At 56.7% G+C, this 16,976-nt stretch overlaps 2 protein-coding genes across 2 annotated transcripts in view; both read right to left on the reverse strand.

Annotated features, from left to right (window-relative positions):
• The window catches only part of LOC139239318 (neutral alpha-glucosidase AB-like), a 60,549-nt gene extending 53,820 nt beyond the window's left edge, over positions 1-6,729 (reverse strand). Inside the window, exons 1-2 of the mRNA XM_070867989.1 lie at positions 6,671-6,729; positions 654-755 (exon numbers count right to left, since the gene is read on the reverse strand). Coding sequence (XP_070724090.1) covers positions 654-755; positions 6,671-6,699 — 131 coding nt within the window. The 5' untranslated portion in view covers positions 6,700-6,729. The remainder of the gene's footprint in view (positions 1-653; positions 756-6,670) is intronic.
• Positions 6,730-11,522: 4,793 nt separating this feature from the next.
• ints5 (integrator complex subunit 5) lies at positions 11,523-16,171 on the reverse strand. Its single transcript, XM_070868318.1, has 2 exons — positions 15,954-16,171; positions 11,523-15,015 (listed from the first exon to the last, which is right to left on the reverse strand). Exons 1-2 carry the CDS (start codon positions 15,995-15,997, stop codon positions 12,165-12,167), a joined length of 2,895 nt encoding a protein of 964 aa, XP_070724419.1. The 5' UTR covers positions 15,998-16,171; the 3' UTR covers positions 11,523-12,164.
• Positions 16,172-16,976: the final 805 nt, after the last annotated feature.

Consider the following 16,976-nt stretch of genomic DNA (forward strand, 5'->3'; position numbering starts at 1 on the left):
GATCCAGAGTCAATGGAATGTTGGAAAATGACTGTCCGCTATTTCCAACGATCACCCCACGTTAAAAAAATCCACCCATGGGCATCTTCCACCCTTCAGGATGTAGTTCGGGATCTGGAATATTTTGGTGTGGAAGCAGTTCCCCGACTCGAGGGAGCGCCGATGAAGAAGGAGGAATGTTTCCTCATCTCTCCTCTAATCCTTCCACCAACTGCTTTAAATCACGCCCCCCCCCCACCCCACCCCACCCCCCCCCACCCCACCCCCCCCCCAGGTTGTTGATCCCTCTGCTCTGGGAAATAGGTCATAAGAACATAAGAAATATGTCACGGAATTGCAAGCGTCTGTCTGAAAGGCGGGGTAGGAGGGACAGCTTGCCAGGAGGAGGAATAACAAAGAATGAACAAGAGTCTGTGAGACACTGCATAAAAGATGTCCCGACAGCAGGCTGCAATTCGAGATTCTATTCACCAGCCCTATTATTACAAGATGAAAAATAAAAGCTGCCTGTACCAGTTACGCAGCTGCCAAAAGGCTTTGCACAGACCGTTTGGAGACCACGTAACCAAGAACACTGTAAGCTACGGGTGGCTTGGATTAACACGTGCACACAGGAATATTCTAATCCCCCCCGACGGTCACACAACACTTACTTGCAAAAAGCACTTTGTTCACAGGTTTTGAAGTTACTTCTGTCCACGGCTTTTGTTGTGGTGATGTATAGGGTCACCCAGGCTAAAACCACCCATCGCAGGCTGTGAAGGGAAACAACAGGTGAGTATATTCGGCAGCTGACTGACCACGTGTCGGATATCCTGGGGCCAATATTTATCCCTCAATCAACATTACAAAAAAACCCAGGTGATCCGGGTCATTATCACATCGCTGTGTGTGTACGGAAATTGGCTGCTGTGTTTCCCACATTACAACAGTGACTTCAAAAAGTACTTTATTGGCGGTCATCATCATCATATCGGAATCGAGGAAGACTTGCTTCCACTCTAAACACGAGTCCTTAGGTGACTGAACAGCCCAATACGAGAGCCACAGTCCCTGTCACAGGTGGGACAGACAGTGGTTGAGGGAAGGGGAGGGTGGGACTGGTTTGCCGCACGCTCCTTCCGCTGCCTGCGCTTGGTTTCTGCACGCTCTCGGCGACGAGACTCGAGGTGCTCAGCGCCCTCCCGGATGCACTTCCTCCACTTAGGGCGGACTGGTCTTTGGCCAGGGACTCCCAGGTGTGGGTGGGGATGTTGCACTTTATCAGGGAGGCTTTGAGGATGTCCCTTGTAACGTTTCCTCTGCCCACCTGGGGCTCGTTTGCTGTGAAGGAGTTCCGAGTAGAGCGCTTGCTTTGGCTGTAAAGCAGTTTGGGACGTCCAGTGTTGGTGAAAGGCGCTATATAAATGCAAGTCTTTCTTTATCCTTTCATGTGAAAGGGTAATCAGGTACACACTGAGAAAGGGGTTTGCCTGCCCTGTCCGCAATGAATGGACGACCATTCCACACCTTGGCAACCACAGAGCTGGACTGCGACTGTGACGTCCGTTAACAGCCCGAACACAGTGGCAGTGCTAAAAGCAGGCCACTGGATTGGGAAATCACCCAGCAGCACAATGGGAGCTTGTGATTCCCGAGCTGGGATGTTCAATGATCGGCTGAAGCAGTCATTAATGGTGATAAATTAATCACAAAGAGCAATTAACTCCAACACATTCTAAGTAGGTGTAGTGTTATACACTAGCACTGGCAGAGACCCACAAGGAGATTTTATTTTTAATTCATTCTCGGGATGTGGGTGTCGCTGGGAAGGCCGGCATTTATTGCCCATCCCTAATTGCCCCTGGAGAAGCCGCCTTCTTGAACCGCTGCAGTCCGTGTGGTGAAGGTGCTCCCACAGTGCTGTTAGGGAGGGAGTTCCAGGATTGTGACCCAGCGACGATGAAGGAACGGCCGATATATTCCCGAGTCGGGATGGTGTGTGACTGGGAGGGGAACGTGGAGGTGGTGGTGTTCCCATGGACCTGCTGCCCTTGTCCTTCTAGGGGGTAGAGGTCGCGGGTTTGGGAGGTGCTGCCGAAGAAGCCTTGGCGAGTTGCCGCAGTGCATCTTGTAGATGGTGCACACTGCAGCCAGGGGGCGCCGGTGGTGGAGGGAGTGAGTGTTGAAGGTGGTGGAGGGAGTGAGTGTTGAAGGTGGTGGGTAGCGTGCCCATCAAGTGTCTGCTTTGTCCTGGATGGTGTTGAGCTTCGAGTGTTGGAGCTGCAACTCATCCAGGCAAGTGGGGAGTGTTCCATCGCACTCCTGACTTGACCCCTGTAGATGGTGGGAAGGCTTTGGGGAGTCAGGAGGTGAGACACTCGACACAGAACACCCTGCCTCTGACCTGCTCTTGTTGCCACAGTATTTATGTGGCTGGTCAATAGTGGGGCCTTGACCAGGATGTTGAGGGTGAGGGGTTCTGGCGATTGAAATGCCGCTGAATGCCAAGAGGTAGTGAGTGGCCTTTCTCTTTGCAAAATTAATCAGAATTTTAAACAATTTTTTTTTTAAAAAAAAGATGCCAATACTCTCCTCTCTTCTTGTTCTCCAAGTACCAGTGACCCTCCAGTACCTTAGTCAAGTTACCATTGAGAACACAGGGAGCAGGCCGTACGGCCCTTGGAGTACATTCATCATGTACGATGGAGCGCCGCACTGTCGGAGGGGCGGTGCTGAGGGAGCGCCGCACTGTCGGAGGAGCAGTACTGAGGGAGCCCCGCACTGTCGGAGGAGCAGTACTGAGGGAGTGCCGCACTGTCGGAGGGGCAGTACTGAGGGAGCGCCGCACTGTCGGAGGGGCCGTCTTTCGGATGTGACGTTAAACCGAGGCCCCGTCTGCCCTCTCGGGTGGATGTAAAAGATCCCGGGGCCACTATTGGAAGAAGAGCAGGGGGAGTTCTCCCCGGTGTCCTGGGGCCAATATTTATCCCTCGACCAACATCACTAAAACAGATGATCCGGGTCATTATCACATCGCTGTGTGTGGGAGCTTGCTGTGCGCAAATTGGCGTTTCCCACATTACAACAGTGAGCACACTCCGATAGTACTTCATTGGCTGTGAAGCGCTTTGAAACATCCGGTGGTCGTGAAAGGCGCTATATAAATGTAAATCTGTCTATTCTTTCTGTGGGCCCCTCGACAGCAGAAGCTTTGTGACCAGAGATGTATTTGCAAATCTTTAAACAGAATTAATTTTAAGATGTTTCCTCAGATCACCGGCCATGAATTGATAAACTGGTTGGACAACCAATACTGGAATTATTTCCAGTAAGGGACAGTCCAAACTTTTCTTCAATTAGTCAATGATTAATTTACCAAGGCACTAGACCCCAGGGTCAGCATCAGAAACCTGCCCACATCGAGCTGCCCCCAGTCACAACTTTTTACATCGAATTACACGGGATATACGGCACAGAAACAGGCCATTCATAGAAACATAGAAAATAGGTGCAGGAGTAGGCCATTGGGCTCAACCAGTCCATGCTGCGTATATGCTCCACTCGAGCCTCCTCCCGTCTCCCCCCATAAGCTCATCTAGCCACCCCTTAAATACATCGATACTATTCACCTTAACCCCTCCCTGTGGCAGCGAGTTCCACATTCTCACCGCGCTCTGGGTAAAGAAGTTTCTCCTGAATTCCCCATTGGGTTTATCAGTGACTGATGGCCCCTAGTTCTGGTCTTCCCCACAAGTGGAAATACTCTCTCTGTACCCACTCGATCAAAACCTATCATCATTTTAAAGACCTCTATTAGGTCACCCCTCGGCCTTCTCTTTGCAAGAGAAAAGTGACCCATCCTGTTCATCCTTTCCTGATATGTATACCCTCGCATTTCTGGTATCATCTGTGTAAATCCTCTCTGCACTCTCTCCAGTGCCTCGATATCCGTTTTATAATATGGCGACCAGAACTGTACGCAGTGCTCCAAGTGTGATCGAACCCAGGTATATGGAGACCAGAACTGTGCACAGTGCTCCAAGTGTGGTCTAACCCAGGTATATGGAGACCAGAACTGTACGCAGTGCTCCAAGTGTAGTCTAACCCAGGTATATGGAGACCAGAACTGTGCACAGTGCTCCAAGTGTGGTCTAACCCAGGTATATGGAGACCAGAACTGTACGCAGTGCTCAAAGTGTGGTCTAACCCAGGGTCAATACAGGTTTAGCATAACTTCCCTACCATCTAGCAATAAACCCTAGTGTTTGGTTTGCTTTTCATTGCCTTGTTAACCTGTGTTGCAACGTTTAGTGATTTGTGTATTTGTATCCGAGATCCCTTTGTTCCTCTGCCCCACCCAGGCTCACACCCTCCCAGTTATGTGACCTCCCTATCCTTCCTACCAAAATGTAATATAGGGCACCTCACATTTGTGTGTTGAAATTCATTTGCCAATTATATGCCCATTCTGCGAGTTTATGAATGTCCTGTAATTTGTTGCAGTCCTCCTCAATATCCAATTTGGTGTCATCCGCAAATTTAGAAATTGCATTTTTGATTCCAAAGTCTAAATCGCTGATATAAATTGTGAACAGTGGTCCCAGCACTGCTCCTTGTGGGACCCCACTGCCCATTGTGAATCGCCACCTTTACCCCGACTCTCTGTTTTATGACTTGCAACCAGCTTACTCTCCATTCTGCTACTGGTCACCCGGCTCTGCACGATTATTAATTTGTCTGTTATGTGGTAGTTTATCAAAAGCCTTTTGAAAATCTAGATAATTTACATCTGTTGCAATTGTATTTCACAATATGCGTGCGGAAACACAGAGCAGATAAGTACAGTCAGATCGGGTTTCAACAGTTGAAGAAAGCAACTGTTTGGAACTAATGTGTGTTCATTTGTTCAACGTTGCACTGCATTAGGCAGCATTCATTCAGAACAGGGACTGGTGCAGTTGTGATGGAGGTGCAGAGATATATGGACCCTTCCGACCCAAGACACTGCAAAAAATGAATGGCCAGCTTAGCATTTTTTTTGCGCAATATAAGCAAGGGACATTAGCACCGGGGATATATTCACATCAGCATCAAGCAGTTCTAGATCATGTAGAGGAAAACTTGTATTTCTACAGCATATTTCACAATCTCAAGGACACCCCACATTCCTTCACAGCCAATGGTTGCACTTCTGAAGTGTGGTCAGTGTTTTAATTTAGGAATGTCCGCGCGACGGACACGAGACTCCCAAAACAAGCGCACTGCTTGCAACTTCGACACGGCAAGCGAGTCCCAGGAGGGCAGAGGAAACTCTTCAAGGACACCCTCAAAGCCTCCCTTGAAAAAGTGCAACATCCCCACTGACACCTGGGGATCCCTGGCCCGAGACCGCTCAAAGTGGAGGAGTAGTATCCGGGAAGGCGCCGAACACCTCGGGTCTCTTCGTCGGGAGCTCGCGGAAGCCAAATGCAAACAGCGGAAGGAGCGCACAACAACCCAGGCCCCCCCCACCCACCTGCGTGCCCCCAACCACCGTCTGCCCCACCTGTGACAGAGACTGTAGGTCCCGCATTGGACTCATCAGTTTACCCGACATCTCATCTTCGACTACGAGGGACTGCCCGAAAAGAATGCAGGAAACAGAGCAGCCAATTTGTGCACAGCAAGCTGCCTCACACAGCAATGTGATAAATGACCAAATCATCTGTTTTAGTGATGTTGGTTGAGGGATAAATATTGGCCCCAGGACACCGGGGAGAACTCCCCTGCTCTTCTTCCAATAGTGGCCCCGGGATCTTTTACATCCACCCGAGAGGGCAGACGGGGCCTTGGTTTAACATCTCATCCGAGAGACACCACCTCCGACAGTGCGGCGTTCCCTCACTACCGCCTCTCCGGCACTCCCTCAGTACTGCCTCTCCGACAGTGCGGCGCTCCCTCACTACCGCCTCTCCGGCACTCCCTCAGTACTGCCCCTCCGACAGTGCGGCGCTCCCTCAGTACTGCCCCTCCGACAGTGCGGCGCTCCCTCACTACCGCCCCTCCGACAGTGCGGGGCTCCCAGGAGTGTCGGCCAGGATTATTGGGCTCGAGTCTCTGGAGTACGGACTCAAAACCACAACTTTCTGACTGAGAGGCGAGATTGCAGCCACTTAACCAAAGCTTATATATCCAATATAAGTTAGTCAATGGACCAAAAAGCAGTTCAATGTGTAAAAGAAAGGAAACACCCTCTGTGCTGCAGCAACTAAAATGAATGCAGGGACCCCACTGCCGGTTGAAAGGAGGCCATTGCCCAATCACAGGCCACTGGCCCACACTGGGCAGGGGTTGCCAATTCTGCTTGGACATATTTCTGGAGGTGTCATCGTGACCTCCCGCCAAATTAAACCGGCTTTTCTCCACCTACAATGCCCAATATTTTAAGCAGACACAAATTGATCAGAAAATGTTTTTTTGAAAAGCCAGCAGCGTTATTAACGCCGCGGATTGGTGTCCCGGGCGGTGAGAGCTGCGGGCGGGAGTCTCCCGGCCAGTCCGGGAGGGTTGGTAACCCGCGAGCTGGGGGAGGACATGAAGCTCCATTCACTTTACGGGCGGCGGACAAAGGCCGGGCAGCGCGCAATATTGGGCCGGGCCGGGCCGCAGACACCGCCACCTCTCCCCCGGAACATTGTCCCCGCTTTACCTCAACGGCCCTCCTGCCAGCGCCGCCATCTTGGCCCAGCTCGGTGACGTGTGCGCGCCTCTGACCTTTGCCCCGCCGCTGGCCCCGCCCCTCGGTTGAGCTGGAGCTTGATTGACAGCCCGCTGTTGCCAGGGGGCGGGGTCAGTGCTGAGTTTGATTGACAGTCCGCTGTTGCCAGGGGGCGGGGTCAGTGCTGAGTTTGATTGACAGTCCGCTGTTGCCAGGGGGCGGGGTCAGTGCTGAGTTTGATTGACAGTCCGCTGTTGCCAGGAGGCGGAGTCAGTGCTGAGTTTGATTGACAGCCTGCTGTTGCTAGGGGCGGGGTCAGTGCTGAGTTTGATTGACAGCTTGCTGTTGCCAGGGGCGGGGTCAGTGCTGTTTGATTGACAGTCCGCTGTTGCTAGGGGGTGGGGTCAGTGCTGAGTTTGTTTGACAGCCTGCTGTTGCCAGGGGGCGGGGTCAGTGCTGAATTTGATTGACAGTCCGCTGTTGCCAGGGGGCGGGGTCACTGCTGAGTTTGATTGACAGTCCGCTGTTGCCAGGAGGCGGAGTCAGTGCTGAGTTTGATTGACAGCCTGCTGTTGCTAGGGGCGGGGTCAGTGCTGAGTTTGATTGACAGCTTGCTGTTGCCAGGGGCGGGGTCAGTGCTGTTTGATTGACAGTCCGCTGTTGCTAGGGGGTGGGGTCAGTGCTGAGTTTGATTGACAGCCTGCTGTTGCCAGGGGGCGGGATCAGTGCTGACTTTGATTGACAGTCCGCTGTTGCTAGGGGGCGGAGTCAGTGCTGTTTGATTGACAGCCCGCTGTCTGGGGATTATTGGCCCTGAGGCTGATTCAATTGTAATTAAAAAAAGGAAATAATTTTTGTAAAAGGTGGCCGTGAGTTGGAGCAAGATTAACATCAGATAAAGCGGCCAATCAGAGACAGCCCTGGCCTGTGAACATCAGAAACAGGAGCAGGAGTTGGCCATTGGGCCCCTCGAGCCTGCTCCGCCATTTAATACGATCATGGCTGATCTGATCATGGACTCAGCTCCACTTCCCCGCCCGCTCCCCATAACCCTTCACTCCCTTATCGCTCAAAAATCTGTCTATCTCCACCTTAAATATATTCACTGTCCCAGCCTCCACAGCTCTCTGGGGCAGCGAATTCCACAGATTTACAACCCTCTGAGAGAAGAAATTCCTCCTCATCTCAGTTTAAATGGGCGGCCCCTTATTCTGAGACCATGCCCCCTAGTTCTAGTCTCCCCCATCAGTGGAAACATCCTCTCTGCATCCACCTTGTCAAGCCCCCCTCATAATCTGATACGTTTCGATAAGATCACCTCTCATTCTTCTGAATTCCAATGAGTAGAGGCCCAACCTCCTCAACCTTTCCTCATAAGTCAACCCCCTCATCTCTGGAATCAACCGAGTGAACCTTCTCTGAACTGCCTCCAAAGCGAGTATATCCTTTCGTAAATATGGAGACCAAAACTGCACGCAGTACTCCAGGTGTGGCCTCACCAATACCCTGTATAACTGGAGCAAGACTTCCCTGCTTTTATACTCCATCCCCCTTTGCAATAAAGGCCAAGATTCCATTGGCCTTCCTGATCATTTGCTGTACCTGCATACCAACTATTTGTGTCTCATGCACAAGTACCCCCAGGTCATAGAAACATAGAAAATAGGTGCAGGAGTAGGCCATTCGGCCCTTCGAGCCTGCACCATCATTCAATAAGATCATGGCTGATCATTCACCTCAGTACCCCTTTCCTGCTTTCTCTCCATACCCCTTGATCCCTTTAGCCACAAAGGCCATATCTAACTCCCTCTTGAATATATCCAACGAACTGGCATCAACAACTCTCTGGGAATTCCACAGGTTCACCACTCTCTGAGTGAAGAAGTTTCTCCTCATCTCGGTCCTAAATGGCCTACCACTTATCCTTAGACTGTGACCCCTGGTTCTGGACTTCCCCAACATCGGGTACATTCTTTCCACATCTAACCTGTCCAGTCCCGTCAGAATCTTATATGTTTCGATGAGATCCCCTCTCATCCTTCTAAACTCCAGTGAATACAGGTCCAGTTAATCCAGTCTCTCCTCATATGTCAGTCCTGCCATCCCGGGAATCAGTCTGGTGAACCTTCGCTGCACTCCCTCAATAGCAAGAATGTCCTTTCTCAGATTAGGAGACCAAAACTGAACACAATATTCTAGATGAGGCCTCACCAAGGCCCTGTACAACTGCAGTAAGACCTCCCTGCTCCTATACTCAAATCCTCTCGCTATGAAGGCCAACATACCATTTGCCTTCTTCACCGCCTGCTGTACCTGCATGCCAACTTTCAATGACTGATGAACCGTGACACTCAGGTCTCGTTGCACCTCCCCTTTTCCTAATCTGCTGCCATTCAGATAATATTCTGCCTTCGTATTTTTGCCACCAAAGTGGATCACCTCACATTTATACACATTATACTGCATCTGCCATGCATTTGCCCACTCACCTAACCTGTCCAAGTCACCCTGCAGCCTTTTAGCATCCTCCTCACAGCTCACACCGCCACCCAGTTTTATGCCATCTGCAAACTCAATTCCTTCATCCAAATCATTAATGTATATTGTAAATAGCTGGGGTCCCAGCACTGAGCCCTGCGGTACCCCACTAGTCACTGCCTGCCATTCTGAAAAGGACCCGTTTATCCCGACTCTCTGCTTCCTGTCTGCCAGCCAGTTCTCTATCCACGTCAGTACATTACCCCAATACCATGTGCTTTAATTTTGCACACCAATCTCTTGTGTGGGACCTTGTCAAAAGCCTTTTGAAAGTCCAAATACACCACATCCACTGGTTCTCCCTTGTCCACTCTACTAGTTACATCCCAAAAAAATTCCAGAAGATTTGTCAAGCATGATTTCCCTTTCATAAATCCATGCTGACTTGGACCGATCCTGTCACTGCTTTCCAAATGTGCTGCTATTTCATCCTTAATAATTGATTCCAGTAATTGCAGACTATCAGACCCCGGGAATTTATCAACCTTCAATCCCATCAATTTCCCTGAATTCCAATGAATACAGGCCCAACCTACTTAAACTTTCCTCATAAGTCAACCCCCTCATCTCTGGAATCAACCGAGTGAACCTTCTCTGAACTGCCTCCAAAGCAAGTATATCCTTCCTTAAATACGGAGACCAAAACTGCACGCAGTACTCCAGGTGTGGCCTCACCAGTACCCTGTGCAGTTGTAGCAGGACTTCTCTGCTTTTATACTCCATCCCCTTTGCAATAAAGGCCAACATTCCATTGGCCTCCCTGATCACTTGCTGTACCTGCAGACTAACCTTTTGTGTCGCATGCACAAGGACCCCCAGGTCCCGCTGTACTGCGGCAAAATGCTCCTCAGAACCTAACTCTTTGACCAAGCTGTTGGTCGCCAGTCCTAATTTCTCCGTCCGTGGCTCAGTTTCAAATTCTGTCTGAGTTATGCTCCTGTGAAGCACCTTCGGATGTTTTACTGCGTTAAAGGCACAGTATAAATGCAATTTGTTGTTGTTATGCCTGAATACATCAGTATTGTCAGCGATTATATCGAGTGGTGCTGTTTACAAACAGCAAGTGAAAAGGAGGTCCCAGTTAGTTTTTTCATGGTTGGGATGAATGTCGACAGTCATTTTTCTTCAAATCGTGTGATGGAATCTTTGCTCTCAACCAGAATGGGCAGATAAGAACATAAATAGGAGCAGGAGTAGGCCATTCGGCCCCTCGAGCCTGCTCCGACATTCACTAAGATCATGGCGGCTCTGATGGGGCCTTGTTGTGACATGTCGACAGAGGGCCGGAGCAAGGGCCTCAAACCCACAACCTTCTGACTCAGCAGGGGAGACTGTGAGCCAAACTCAAACCTTGCCCAGGGAGCCCCATTGGCATTGTTATTTCAGAGTTTTGTAACCCTGCCTCACAAGGACACAATGGGGTCAGGCAGCATGGGAGTGCTACACTGAGGGGCAGTACTGGGGGAGCACCGCACTGTCGGAGGGGCAGTACTGAGGGAGCACCGCACTGTCGGAGGGGCAGTACTGAGGGAGCGCCGCACTGTCGGAGGGGCAGTACTGAGGGAGCGCCGCACTGTCGGAGGGGCAGTACTGAGGGAGCGCCGCACTGTCGGAGGGGCAGTACTGAGGGAGCACCGCACTGTCGGAGGGGCAGTACTGAGGGAGCACCGCACTGTCGGAGGGGCAGTACTGAGGGAGCCCTGCACTGTCGGAGGGGCAGTACTGGGGGAGGACTGCACTGTCGGAGGGGCAGTACTGAGGGAGTGCCGCACTGTCGGAGGGGCAGTACTGAGGGAGCGCCGCACTGTCGGAGGGGCAGTACTGAGGGAGCGCCGCACTGTCGGAGGGGCAGTGCTGAGGGAGCGCCGCACTGTCGGAGGGGCAGTACTGAGGGAGCGCCGCACTGTCGGAGGGGCAGTACTGAGGGAGCGCCGCACTGTCGGAGGGGTGGTACTGAGGGTGTGATGGGGGAAGAGCTAGCCTACTGAGGTAGCTAATCTGTGCGTGAACTCGATCTTGCCCACCGCATTTTCCAGTGGAGCTCGGACAGGAACCCTGACCGAGGATGGAATCCAAGTCCTTCCCGATGGGGATGTGTGTGTGAGAGAGTGTGAGTGTGAGTGTATGTGTGAGCGTGAGTGAATGAGTGTGTGTCAGTGTGAGTGTGTGTCAGTGTGAGTGTGTGTGAGTGAGAGTGAGTGTGAAGGTGAGGGATCGATGCTCGGGGAGTGGGACCATTCAGGAGAGAGACACAGCCGAGGGAGATCGGACAGCGATGAGAAGCAGTTCAGCTCGACACAGGACGTGGAAAACTCTCACATATTTATTCAAACTCTCAAATCGTCTTTTTCAAAACTGCAAATGGAACGATTTACAAAAAGGCAAAAACAGGTTAATATTCGTACGTCTCTTGGAAGAGTATTGGACAGTGGGGTGCCTCCCATACAGGCCCGAGCCTGTCTTTGCCGGACAGTCAGTTGTCAGCCTTTCCCAACGTGGGGGGAGTCGCTGGACAGAGATCAGAAAACACCCACCTCGGCACCTACGTTTATTGGCAGCACCTACGTTTATTGGCAGCACCACCCCGACCGATATTTGGCATCGAGTGCGGCACCTTGGGAGCTGGACGGCCCAATCGCCGGCTTTGGGGCATCAATAGCAGCGATTCACGGTGGGGGGGGGGGGGAATATGGCAAACGTCGGAGTCACCGGGCGACCAAAGGAGACGCAGATTCCCACTGCCGGATCGGTGAGGCCAGAATCGGTGCGCCGGCTCGACCAACTCTGCCGTCGGGGAGATCGGCGCTTCGGGACGAGATGTGGGCACGGTCGGGGGCGGGGGCACGCAGGACGGCCCGAGCGGGGTGAGACGGTGAAACGCCCCGCGGTGCGGTGCGGTGGGTGGCCCCGGGCCGGGATGCCGATCGCGGTGCAGGGCCGGGCCGGCTCACAGCTGGAAGCGGCCGTACAGGTGACCGAGGCGGTCGATGTTCTTGTGGAGGACACTGTGCAGCACGCCCAGGTACTTGCCCAGCTCGCCGTCCCGCGAGAAGTCCCGCCGGAAGCTGCCCCGCTCGGGGTCGAAGGAGAACCTGTGGGGCTGGGGCCCATTGTCCCGCACGTAGTCCCAGACACTGAGCAGCAGCAGACGCACCTCGAAGGGGGTGAGCAGATGGAAGAGCTCGTGGGCGTTGGCCAGGGCGGGCGGCAGGAGCTGGCCCTCCGCCATGCAGGCCAGCAGCTGGCGGGAGGCGTGGAGCGGCCAGGGCGAGGCGGTGGTGTGCCCGTGCCGCGAGGCCTCCCAGTGGGCGGCCAGGGTGGCCAGGAGAGCGCGCAGCAGCACCGAGCAGTAGCACAGGGCGGGCGGGCCCAGGGACACCAGCCGCAGCAGGCCCAGGAGCAGCGGCTGCTCCTGGAAGTACCGGCACACCCGCAGGTCGCGCTCCACCGTGTGGCGGGCGTGCTCGGCCGGCGGCCAGTCCAGGTCGCTGTCCGTCACCTCGGGGCACAGGCCCTCCACCAGGGCCAGGGCCACAGCCTTGGCGGCCTCAGGGGGCAGGGTGGGGCAGGGGAGTGTGGAGGCCGGGGGGCACAGGGCCGCCCCGCACCGCACCACCAGGCCCAGCAGCCGGTACACGTTGGCGTCGGCCTCCTCGGGCCCCGGCCCCCGCCCGCTCCCGCCGGCCGGCTTCAGCCCTCGCCCGATCACGCCGGCGTGGAAGACGGCCCAGACGCTGCCGGCGAAGTTGACGGCTGTGCCGTGGCTGCGGTTGACGTGGAGCAGGGAGTCGCCGGGCGTTGCCGGGGCGGGGGCCGCCGGGGAGCAGGGGGCGGAGGGCCCGCCGCCGAAGAGCCGGGCGTTGCCGGGGTGCAGGGCCGAGCGCACCAGCTGCCGGAGGACGCAGCGGGCGGCGCCGGGCGAGACGGTGCTGAGCCGGGCCAGCAGGCGGCAGCTGTCGGCGAGGGCGGAGGAGGAAGGGCCCTGCCGCCCCAGCGCCAGGAAGAAGTGGCCGGTCGCTGCCCGCACCAGGCCCGCCAGGTGGGCGGGGCCCAGCGAGGGGGGGAGGGGCACGGCCGCCAGGAGCCGAGCGGCCGAGCGGGAAACCCCGGAGTGAGGGTGGGCCAGGAGCCGGCCCAGCGGCCGCACGTGGGCCGACAGGGCCCGGGCCAGCCGAGGGCCCAGCGGGGCCCCCCCGCCTTCTGGCCCCTCCCAGCCCGCCAGCCCCGCCAGGTTGGCCAACAAGCGGCCGGCCTGTCCCGGGGGCAGCTCGGGGCCCGAGTGCAGGCGGGCCACACAGCGGCATACGGCGGCAGGCAGCAGCCTGGGCACCGAGCCGGCCAGGCCCCCGTACAGCCGGGCCACCAGGCCCAGCTCCTCGGGGCTGCCGGCCAACACCAGCAGCTGGCACAGGGCCTCGGCCCCCAGGCTGGGCCCCCCGTACACACACAGCAGGCCCAGCAGCTGGTGCTGCCACAGCTGCCTCTCCCGCTCTAGCCGCAGCGTCTCGGCGCACAGCTCCCGCACCCGGCCCCCCAGCGCGTCCAGGAAGGGCACGGCCCGGGCCTGGGGCTGGGGCTGGCCGGCCGGCCGCTCGTACACCAGCCTCTGCAGCTGGAGCAGCAGCAGCTGGACCAGGCGCTGGCAGCAGCGGCGCACGCCGTCGGGGGCCGCGGCGGAGGCCGGGCCCGGCCCGGCGATGACCGAGGCCGGCCCGGCGGCCCCCAGCAGGAAGCGCAGCGTGCGCTCGGCCCCCGGCCCCGTCTGGCAGATCAGGTGCACCGCCAGGCCGGCCAGGTTGTCCCCCTCGTCCCGGCCCAGCCCCGCCAGGCGCTGGCGCAGCTGCTCTAGCACCGGCGGCGTCAGCGAGTCGATCAGCTCCGCCGACACCGCGCCCAGCAGCGCCGGCGACATGGCAGCCAGCTGCAGCAGGAAGGGCACGGCGGCCGGGCCCTGGGGCTCGCGGCAAGGCCCCAGGCTCTGGTGGAACATCAGCAGCAGCTCCTGCCGGATGCTGGCCGAGTGGCGGGTGGCCAGGTGGCCCAAGATACCCACCACCGAGGCGATCTTGGGCACCCGCTTGTCGGCGGGCGAGGGGAAGAGGGGGTCGGGCATGGAGGGTCCCCCTGAGCAGGAGGAGGAGGAGGAGGAGGAGGCCTCGTGCATGCAGAAGTCCTTGAGGCCGCAGCTCAGCACCCGGCTGATGATGGTGTTGGGGAAGGACGAGCCGATGTGGGCCACCACCCAGTCGAAGTGGGGCGAGTGTTGCACCGAGGTGTCCAGCAGAGCGTCCACGCAGGCATCGGGACAGCTGCCAATCATGGCGGACAGGCACTGCACGTAGATCTCCATCAGGGCCCGCGTGGCCTTGCAGGACATCCAGAGCTGGAGCAGCTCGTTGAGGCTGCCGGCGTGGGGCACCGGGTGCCGGCCCGAGTACTTGCTGCTGAGCTGGCCCATCAGCTCGATGGACCAGGCCGAGACCAGGGGCGCCCAGGCCGCGGGGTTGGAGCGCACAAACTCCGACAGCACGCCCTGGATCTCCTGGGTCACGTCGTCCAGTCCCGGCCGGCCCAGCGGCCCCGCCCCGCCGCCCTCGCGGTTCAGCTCCAGGATGTAGCCGCTGACGTACTCGTCGAAGACACCGCGCAGGTGCTCCAGCACCGCCCCCCGGGCCGGCGGCAGGTTACGCAGCAGCAGGAGGCCGCAGCGAGCGTGTTCCTTCACCGTCAGCTTGTGGCCGTGGCTCGGGTCCATGCCGCTAATGAACGCCTTCATCTCCTGCAGCAGCTCCTGGGAACTGGAGGGGGGAAGAGACGGGAGGAGGAGTTAGAACCAGCGGAGACGTCGGTAGAACCTCACCGCGCGCAGAGCGAGGCCGGTCGCCGCATCGTGACTGAGCCAGCTCTGTGAAAGAGCGATCCCAATAGTCCCACTCCCTCAGTACCACCCCTCCGACATTCCCTCAGTACCGCCCCTCCGACACTCCCTCAGTACCGCCCCTCCGACAGTGCGGGGCTCCCTCAGTACTGACCCCCCCGACAGTGCGGCACTCCCTCAGTACTGCCCCTCCAACAGTGCGGCGCTCCCTCAGTACTGCCCCTCCGACAGTGCGGTGCTCCCTCAGTACCGCCCCTCCGACAGTGCGGCGCTCCCTCAGTACTGCCCCTCCGACAGTGCGACACTCCCTCAGTACTGCCCCTCCGACAGTGCGGCGCTCCCTCAGTACTGCCCCTCCGACACTCCCTCAGTACCGCCCCTCCGACAGTGCGGCGCTCCCTCAGTACTGCCCCTCCGACAGTGCGGCGCTCCCTCAGTACTGCCCCTCCGACAGTGCGGCGCTCCCTCAGTACTGCCCCTCCGACAGTGCGGCGCTCCCTCAGTACTGCCCCTCCGACACTCCCTCAGTACCGCCCCTCCGACAGTGCGGCGCTCCCTGGGCTGCTCAATGAGCCACTATGAATGGCGGGGGGCTGAGACATTATTGATTGTAAAACCCTTATTGTTTATATGTTGATAAAACCTTCCCCGCCGCCTGCACAGCCTCAATGGGGATTTTCTATGTAAACCTGTGACGCTGCAGTTACAAGCCGCCGCCGGTGGGGGGCGCTGTGGGTCACGTGGCGCGGATTTCCCGGGGGGGGGGGGGGGAGAGGGCGGCGCCTGCGCAGACACGGGACTGAGCGGCGTGGGCATGCGCAGACACGGGATTAAGAGGGAGCGCATGCGTAGACTCGCCTGATCCCGGCAGGCGGGCCGACACTTCCCTCGGCCGCCGCCATGGCGACCCCAGGCGGCGGGATCAAAGGTTCCGAGAGCCCGGCGGGAGGCGGGAAGCGGGCGGAGGCCGGGAGGCGGACGGCGGACACCCCGGGACACAGACTCCGGGCTCCGGGCCCCGCCGCTCGATCCCACAGACCGCGCGGAACCCCACCACCAGACACACTTCCGGCCGGGGTCACACTCCCCGAGCGTCCGGCTGGAGCGCCGCGGCTCCCGCCTCCGGTTCCGGGAAATGAGCCGCCCTGGGCGGGGGCGGGGCCACAGATTGTCGTCATTTAAACAGCCAATCAAACAGCTTCTTGTCATTGAGTCCCGCCCTGGGAGGGGGCAGAGCCATTTGGACTCTTGAGTGTTCATTGTAAATGAATTCCCGCATTAATACACTCCCAAAGTACATTCTTTGGCTGTAAAGGCGCTTTGGGATGTCCGTCGAGAAAGGCGCTATATAAATGCAAGTCTTTCTTGCCTAACGCTGAATCAATTGTAACTTCCAACAAGGGAATTGGCTACAACAACAACTTGCATTTACACAGCGCCTTTGGCATCGTGAAACGTCCCAAGGTGCTTCACAGCAAAACATCAGAAATCGGAGTGCGCCATTCGGCCCCTCGAGCCTGCTCCGCCATCCAATCAGATCGCGGCTGACCTTCGACCTCAACTCCACTTTCCCGCCCGATCCCTCGGTTCCCTTCATATCCAAAAATCTCTCGATCTCGGCCTCGAAGACTGAGCCTCCACGGCCCTCTGTGTCAGAGTACTTCACTGACTGTAAAGAGCATTGAGACATCCGGTGGTCGTGAAAGGCGCTACACAAATGCTATATAAATCTTTCTTTTAGAGAATTGCAGAAATTCACCCCCCTCTGAGTGAAGAAATTCCTCCTCATCTCAGTCCTAAATGGCCGAGCCCTTATCCTGAGACTGTGACCCCTGGTTCTAGACTCCCCAGCCCCGGGGGGAAACACCCTCCCTGCATCTA

Source organism: Pristiophorus japonicus, chromosome 27 (genome assembly GCF_044704955.1).
Source record: "Pristiophorus japonicus isolate sPriJap1 chromosome 27, sPriJap1.hap1, whole genome shotgun sequence".
NCBI classification, from domain to species: Eukaryota; Metazoa; Chordata; class Chondrichthyes; family Pristiophoridae; genus Pristiophorus; species Pristiophorus japonicus.

Bases quoted from the DNA above. Each gene is read 5' to 3' on its own strand.
- ints5 (XM_070868318.1), bottom strand. From the start codon at position 15,997: ATGGCGGCGGCCGAGGGAAGTGTCGGCCCGCCTGCCGGGATCAG. The intron at 15,016-15,953 runs GCGAGTCTACGC...TCCCCCCTCCAG, and splicing joins GGCCCGCCTGCCGGGATCAG to TTCCCAGGAGCTGCTGCAGG.